At 48.2% G+C, this 8,477-nt stretch overlaps 1 protein-coding gene across 1 annotated transcript; it reads left to right on the top strand.

Annotated features, from left to right (window-relative positions):
* Positions 1-4,071: 4,071 nt before the first annotated feature.
* On the top strand, positions 4,072-8,447 carry LOC119766275. The gene is made up of 3 exons (XM_038250720.1): positions 4,072-5,757; positions 5,856-7,277; positions 8,211-8,447. The coding sequence occupies exons 1-3, from the start codon at positions 4,072-4,074 to the stop codon at positions 8,445-8,447; spliced, it is 3,345 nt and encodes a 1,114-aa protein (XP_038106648.1).
* The last annotated feature ends 30 nt before the right edge of the window (positions 8,448-8,477 follow it).

Below are 8,477 nucleotides of genomic sequence, written 5' to 3'. Positions count from 1 at the left end.
CACGTTAGGGGAGATCCATAAACCATGTGGACACTTTAGGGGATTGTAATCACTCTTTAAATGAGAAGAAGGCACCAACCACCTAAAGGTGGATTAAGTTACGTTTTTTTGTTGTTGAAATAATCCCCATTTTTTTCAATATAAGGCTAGTGATCTAGTTGAAACAACAATAACTAATATATTGAAATAATTTTTATTTTTGATGAATTTATTCATTAAACAAAAATATATCAGACTGCTTCTTCAGGGTTTGCATCTCATTTTGCCCTTGTGGAGTTTCACTTCGCTTGAACGGCACCTGATCGGATCGAGCAAAATAGTCAAAGCTTCTGCTTTTCCGTCCATTGATTTGATTGACATAGGAGGATGCTGCATTGTCCCGATTCTTGAGCAAAACTTCTCGAACTATGCAATTTTTTTTTCAACGGCTGGCAGGCAGGTCACTGATTGAACAAATCACGTGAACGGTCAACGGAACCGAGGCATGGACCGAAGAAGCGAACCCCGAAGATGGAAAAAAAAATTTGCCACAAGTCGACTATCGAAAACAGATTATTTTGACAGAAAAAGAGTACGTGTAAATAACAATTACTTTTATTTGAATAAAAAAACCTGGGAGAGTTTGTAATAACGAACTAGGGGGCAATAACCACCACTAGTTCATTAATTAAAAATTAAATAAAAACCAGAACTTGAGACTCTTGGAGATGAGAGAGAGATGTAAAGATCTGCAACTGCTCACATTTGACGTGGGGAAGGAGAATTGTACCTACCCTTTCACAATCCTGGTTCGATTCAGCTAATCGCACTGTCCTGGCAAAAAGAATCACAAAAGATCGTCGCTTTGGGTTATGGAAAAAGTCATGTTTATTGCATTTAACTGTCCTAATTTATTGTTTTTCGTCGTTTTAAAACAAACCTAACCATGTGTGTGTGTGTTCGTGTGTTCTAGTGTATCCCGCGGTGGTCGAGTCAAGTCGGAGGATCTTCCTCCGGCCAGGCCTGGCGCAGCAACGGTTTTGGTGTCTTTGGTTTTGTGTCTTTGTCTTTGGTAGAAAAAAACCGGATGGCCTCCGCCATTGCGCTCTAACAGATTCTCGGGTTGGCGCGCTCTGCCAACTTGGAGGTTCACATTTTTGTTACCTCCTTGCACCACCAACCAAACGACCACTTTTGACGTAGAGCGCGGTCCTTGACGGTTAGTTTGGATGGTGCGGGTTGGGACCAACTCCTGACACATTTCGCCGGCTACAGGAATGCTGGGTACAAATAACAGATATTCACAGCACTTTAAATTACAAAACGTTCACAATTTGTTCGTTTGACCAGAGTATGTGTAACGGACTCTGGTCGGTAGCGGCAAATGAGGACGATTCAAAATGACGAAGTCCCTTTTATTAATTTTAAGTCTTTGTTCTTGCGTATTTCGAAAATTGCTCAAAGAGATGTGAGTCGTGCTAACCGTTTTAGGAATAGGGATACCATGTTTTGTATGTTGTTTAAGTGTAATGGTTGATTACAATATCCTAACTTGTCCCTACGGTTCAGTTTGACAGGATGATGCGAAGCATTGTGACCAGAGATTGTACTACATACAAGCGATAGGTTACAAGTTGATTTAATTGATTTGTGTGTAGAATCAACCCATCATTTTTGTTGTTATTCCAAAAGACTGGTGACAAAATCGAGGGTGTTCATTCGACGCTTAATTTTGAGTTGTTTCAATTGGATTTGAGACTTATTTCAACAAAAAATCGTTAGTGCATCTCCAGCGCGGGTAGCAAACATCGAAGCAAATCAAATTTGCACCCGACGTCAACCCCACCGCGGTACCTGTCGCGGTAGCAAATTTACTCTCAGTTCTTCGGGATTTCACAATTAAAAAAAATAGCTATTTTAATTTAAAAAAAAGCTGCAAAAATTAAGCTATTTGAACGCATTTAAGAATTTTCGTATTTTTGAATTTTTATATTTATGAATTATTGTATTTTTGAATTGTCAAATTTTCAAATTTAAGACTTTTTGAATTGTCAAATTTGTGATTTTTTGAAAAAAAAATAGAGATTTAAACGCATATTTGATTTTTTGTATTTTTAAATTTTCGAATTTTTGACTTTTTGAATTTTTGAATTTTTAAATTTTGAATTTTTGAATTTTTGAATCATACACAAGAGCAGACATACACAAATCTCAGAAACACGCTTTTAAAACTTTGCCCCCCGGCTTGCCGGTACTTGTCAGGTATCAGAAAATGATACCCGCCAGGTACCGACACATATTTTTCTTCTAAAGATGAACTTGAGATCAAATTTGATACCTGCTTTGCAACACGCGGTAGGATACTCGGGGGCAAACTCGAGAGCAAATTTTGTTGCGTTTGAAACGGAATTTGTATACGATTCTAATTAGATTCAGCAAGGGGCTACCTAACAACGATGTTTATTTCCCATTCGTACACGTACGTGCTCTTTCTCAGGTTCAAACTCTCTCACGAGCTTGCCTGCCTGTTTACCTACACGCGCGCGCGCTGTTTCTCGGATAGGACTTTTGTCGTCGTCGTCGTTTCCGTTTGCTACTCAAATAGCAGGTTTGTTTTGAGAAATAAAATTAAATGTGTCATTAACAATAGATATCATATCATCAGAGCGTGTGAGAGAGAACAAAAATGTCGATGAATTAGTTCATCCATGAATCGTCATCTGTTATTATTAAGTAAATTTTTAAATAGGGATATGTAATTGAAATTTTTGTTCTAGTTTGGTATCATACCAAACTCAAGATAATAGAGTGGGATTTTAACTATTTCAGACAAAATATAAGACGATTATAAGGAGCTGCTTTCTTTGTCGTAAGCCTTTCTGGGTGTAGAAAGTTAATAACACACGATATCTGTAACGACACACACGACAAACCCGAATAAACCATCAGTCTTAAGTAGTAACCTTAGCAAACGGACGTTTTTCTTGCTTGCTCCCGAAATTACTGCTTGACCGCGAAACCGATTAATACAGTCCACTCATCCGGAGGAACATTGGTCCTTACGGAACCGGATACGCGGAAAACCGGTGGAATCGTCGTGGTTCTGTTTTTCGCGAGAAAAAGTACGATTGAAACACCCGCGATCGGATGTTGGTGACGCGGAAGTGCGCGTTGCTGCTGAAGAAAAAAGAGTAGCCTCCTCCGGGGAACAACGGAAGTGACCCGGGAAGTGCGATCCCGACGGAATTTGCCCGAAGGCGTTCCGATTTCGAGAAGAAAACGGTGAAAAAGTGAACTTTTCCGGTGGATTTGGTAGGCTCGGGTTGGCGTGGGTTGGCTTTACAAATGGCGGACGGCCAGGAAGAAAAAAGTGTGTGAGCGAGATGGACGATGTCCACGCCGTTCCGGAAAAGTAAGAAAACGCCAAGAACACCACCACTGTCTCCGTCGCCGTCGCCGACACCAACACCAACACTACCAAAGACGCGAGTGAAGTCTGTGGCCGAACAAAAGTCGGAAAGGAAGAAGAAAGAAGAAAAGAGCAAGATGGAAGCGCAACTCAAGGCGCTAGTGAAACAGAGAGAGGCAGTGCGTGGAAAGCTGTTTCGTGTGCGTGCGGCCTTGAGAGACAGCGAGGAGGAACCGAACCCGAACGTTCGAAACGTTCACTCCTTCCAGCTGCAGAAGCGGGCTTTGGAGAACATTTACGGCGAGTGCAACGGTGTGCAAAACAAAATCTACGCACTGCCGCTCTTTGAAGACCAAGACACAGTGCAAACCGAGAAGTACGTGGAATTCGAGGGTGTCTTCAACGAAGTGTCGCTGAAGTTGAGCACGCTGATCGATGTCGTGCCGAAGGCGGAACCAGCTGCTCTAGCGGCCGGAGCGCCAATCCAGCAGCTAGCCCAGCCCTGCCTCCCACCGCTGCAAGTGCCCTTGCCCAAATTCGATGGGTCCTACGAGAAGTGGTACGCGTTCAAGGCGCTGTTCACCACTCTGATGAACCGCTACCGATAAGAAGAACCCGCCCTGAAACTCTACCACCTGCGGGAATGCCTCGTAGAGAAAGCAGCTGGCATCATCGACGACGAGATGATCAACAACAACGACTACGATGCCGCCTGGGCGCTGCTCACGTTGCGCTACGAGGACAAGCGGATCGTTGTGGACAAACTCGTGGAGAAACTCTACGGTCTACCGAAGAACAGCCAGGAGGATGCTGCGGAGCTGCGGAAGGTGATCGACACCTGCACGAAGAACGTTGACGCCTTGAAGAACCAGGAACTACCGATGGCTTGGCTCGGCGAGCAGATGCTGGTCAACCTCATCGTGGGCAAGATAGAGAAGAAGCTGCAGGTGGCCTGGGAGGCCAAGCAGAAGAAGAACGTGCTCTCGACGTACGCTGCGTTGATGGCGTTCCTGGAAGAGCAGTGTCGAATCTCCGAGAATCTCGACACCAAAGTGAAACCTGTGAAGGAGAGTGCGAAGCCGAAGACGGCGGGAAGAAGCCACACGCTGGCAGTGAGTGAATCGAAAAACGAACAAAAGTGTGCAGTGTGCAAGGCCGCTCACGAACTGTGGAAGTGCGAAGCCTTTAAAAACAAAAGCGTCAGTGACAAGTACGAGATCCTGAAAAAGTGCGGCGCCTGCTTCAATTGCTTGATGAAAGGCCATCGAACCCGCGCGTGTTCGTCCGGCTCTTGTCGCTACTGTGGCAAGAAGCACCACAGCTCGCTCCATGAGGAGAGTCCCAGCCAGGTCCCGAACAGCGCAGCTCAAACGACGCATGCGTCCGAAGTGTCCCAGACGGCCAACACACCAGCAGCGGGAACGTCGACAACCCTGTGCGCGAGCGCTGCGAGCTCGGAGAAACAAACCGTCCTCTCGACTGCCGTGTTTCTGGTTGACGGCAAGTGCAACACTCCCATCCCGTGCCGTGTGCTACTCGACTCCGCCTCGCAGATGAATTTTGTGACCGAACGCTTTGCAAACCTTCTCTCCCTGAAACTGAAACCCGCTGACTTCACTGTCAGTGGTCTGAGCGGTAACAAAACCCGGATTAGCCGTCGACTGCGCGCGGCCATCAGGCTGCGTGGCAATTCGTTCGAGGTCACCGACGACAGCTCGAAGACGATGGTGAAAACGCTGGGCGTTACGTGGAACCCGTTTGAGGACTGGTTCTCGGTGTCAGTCCCCGACTTCGACGACCTGGAAGAAGTGACTCGGAGGAAGCTTCTGAGTCAGCTGGCCAAGATCTTCGACCCCTTGGGATTCTTCGGGCCAGTCATTACTTACGCGAAGCTGATCCTGCGAGAAGTTGGCGAGCTGCACATCGAGTGGGATGACGTCTGTTGGGTCGGTGAGAAGTGGCGGAGCTTTCGCATCGAGTTGACCGCGCTGAGAGAAGTGCGACTGCCGAGATGGATCTCCTGGAAAGGTGCGCTCAAGCTTGAGCTGCACGGGTACGCGGACGCATCTGATCTGGCCTACGGTGCGTGTATCTACGTGAAGGGCTTCTTCGCGAACGAGGCGACCGAGATGAGATTGATCTACAGCAAGTCTCGAATCCTGCCCAAGAAACGGAAGCCCAAGGAGAAGGCCATCTCGACCCCCCGAGCTGAACTGCTGGCGGCACTGCTGCTCGCTAGAATGGTCGTGAAGTTCCTGAGCGCCACGGAACACCAGTTCGAATCGGTGCACCTCTGGAGAGACTCGCAAATCGTCCTGGCTTGGCTCAAGAAACTCCCGCAGCTGCTGCAGACGTTCGTGTCGAATAGGGTAAGCGAAATTCAAAAACTGACGCAAAACTTCCACTGGCATTACGTTGCTACGCACGAAAACCCGGCCGAATTGATTTCGCGGGAGTCACACCGAAGAAGCTGATCAAGTTTAAGAAGTGGTGGCAGGGCCGACCACGCACAACTGTAGCCGCGGCTGCGGACGAAATCGTGATTCCGGATGACGAGCTGCCGGAAATGCGAACTGGAGTAGTGCTGGCCATGACAGCTCCTGTCGAACGTTTCCCGATGTTTGACAAGTTGAGCAGTTTCACGGGGATCGTCAGAAGCATGGCCTACTTGATGCGCTTGGCGAGGTTCGTCAAGTCGCGCAAAACGGAGGTGGTGAAGGGACGACTCACTGCCAAGGAGATGCGCACAGCGACGCTCGTGGTCGCATTCCAGCCAGAAATCCTCGCACTGATGGACGGTGCGGACACAAACCATCGACTCAACGGGCTGAAGGCATTCCGCTCTCCCGACGACGGCCTTCTGCGAGTTGGTGGCCGGATCAAGGGGGCCTTCGTGCCGTACGATAGCCGTCACCAGATGCTGCTGCCGGCTAAGCACCCGATCACCGAAGCACTCGTCCGAGAACTGCACGTGGACAACCTGCATATCGGGCAACGAGGTCTGCTAGCGGTTGTACGACAACGATTCTGGCCGCTCAACGTGAAGAGTACAATCCGCCAAGTGATCCGAAAGTGCATCGTGTGCTTCAAAACGAACCCGTTGAAGACGACACAGTTGATGGGTGACCTCCCGTCGTATCGTGTCCAGCCAGCTCCGGTCTTCTCAAACACCGGTGTGGACTACGCCGGGCCATTCTGGATCAGGTCGTCGTCGGCCACGCACAAGCCCCAGATCACGAAGGCTTACGTGTGCTTGTTCGTGTGTCTGCAGACCCGGGCCATTCACTTGGAGCTGGTCTCGGACCTGACGACGGACGTCTTCCTAGCGAGCTTGCGACGATTCGCCAGCCGACGCGGGTGCCCGAAAACGATGCACTCCGACAACGGAACCAACTTTGTCGGGGCCAAAACGAAGCTGCACGAACTTTGGCAGATGTTCCAGAATGAGTGCGCCACGAAGAAGATCGCCAGCTACTGCATCGAGAAGGGAATCGAGTGGTCTTTTATCCCGCCGCGGAGTCCACACTTCGGCGGCATCTGGGAGGCCGGCGTGAAGCAGGTCAAGCACCACCTGAAGCGGATTGTCGGCGAGCGAAAGTTGTCCTACGAGGAACTCTACACCACGCTGACCCAGATAGAAGCTGTTTTGAACTCGCGGCCCCTAGTGCCGAGCTCGGACGACCCGTCGGACTACACCGCGATCACGCCAGCGCACTTCTTGATCGGACGCGAGATGCAGGCCGTGCCAGAACCAGACTACTCGCACCTGAAGGAGAACCGATTGTCGCGATGGCAGCTGGTGCAGACCATGCTGCAGCACTTCTGGAGGCGGTGGACAGCTGAATACCTGCCGGAGCTGCAAAACCGATCGAAGTGGCTGAAGACGAAGGTCATCAAGGATTTTATTTTTATCGAATTCCTTGGACAATTTTCTATAAAATGCAACCTGTAGAAAGTCTTTTGCTCAAATAGTTGCAAAGTTATTATTAAAAGAAAAAAAAAAAGTTTTTTTTAGAAAATCGCCAAAAAAGAGGGCGGTGCCAAAAATAGAGGGATGGTCCAATCAGCACCAAACTTGGGATTTCTATTAACTATCGATAGATAAACGTTCCCTCCAAGTTTGGTCCAAATCGGTAAAGGTCGAGTCCAAAAGTGTACTCAGTTGACCTGGAATGACCCTAATACAGTCCACTCATCCGGAGGAACAATTGCGAATTGCGATTCTAATTAGATTCCGTTTCAGAATTCGGATTGAGTTAACTGAGAAGTACTCGTCGTTCGCAAACCTCAAGTGCTTGCAGATCCTCCTCGAGCATCGTCCACGTCTCGTGACCGTAGAAAACGACCGGCCTTATCAGCATTTTGTACATGGTGCACATTGTAAGCCGAGAAAGGTGACCAGACCTAAAGAACTAAGCTTCTCCGGCCAGCAGATAATTCGTCTTCGCCACATTCGCCCTCAATCCAATCTTCCCGCTTCTTGCTTCAATTCAGTGTACTTCCTAGCCTCGAATCCTCGAACGTTCTGGCTGTTCTGGATTTCACCATTCTGATTGGCTTCCGACAGACGACAGAAGATTATCTGAAAAAGCATATGGCTTGGTAGTTATGTAGATCGGGGTATATTTAACTCGCACGTTCCACTCCTTCGGTAGTTGTTCTGCGGGCTCAGGCAGGCCGCCAACTTGTCCGGGTCCAGCCTGATGAGTTTCGCATTGATACCATCATTTCCAGCCGCTTTGTTGTTCTTCAGCATATTGATGGCATCATCGAGGTTGATGGCTTGTCAATCGCCTACTAAACTTTGAATTCTTTTTTATAGTTTGAAACGTGCGTATCCAAGCTTACCAAAATGGAAAATAATCTGCACCAAGTGCTGAGCATCAACGTGGAAGGTTCCAGTAAGGGCGACGGCGGATACAGCTTCATCTGTCTGGACTCCAAGTGGGACGTAAACAACAGGTGTGGCCCCTGGACTCCGGGAGACTTGCTCACACTGAACTCGATGCATAATGATTTGCACTGCAATCGCAAGCTAATTGAGTTCATCATGAGGTAAAAACAAGAAGTTACGAGCAGACATTTAAAG

This window comes from Culex quinquefasciatus, chromosome 2 (assembly GCF_015732765.1).
Source record: "Culex quinquefasciatus strain JHB chromosome 2, VPISU_Cqui_1.0_pri_paternal, whole genome shotgun sequence".
NCBI lineage: Eukaryota > Metazoa > Arthropoda > Insecta > Diptera > Culicidae > Culex > Culex quinquefasciatus.
This window is presented reverse-complemented; position numbering and strand designations above follow the sequence as displayed.

Coding starts and splice junctions, on each gene's coding strand:
- LOC119766275 (XM_038250720.1), top strand. CDS start 4,072: ATGATCAACAACAACGACTACGATGCCGCCTGGGCGCTGCTCACGTTG. Junction 5,758..5,855: donor AGACGTTCGTGTCGAATAGG/GTAAGCGAAATT, acceptor GTCACACCGAAG/AAGCTGATCAAGTTTAAGAA. Junction 7,278..8,210: donor CGAAGTGGCTGAAGACGAAG/GTCATCAAGGAT, acceptor TCTTTTTTATAG/TTTGAAACGTGCGTATCCAA.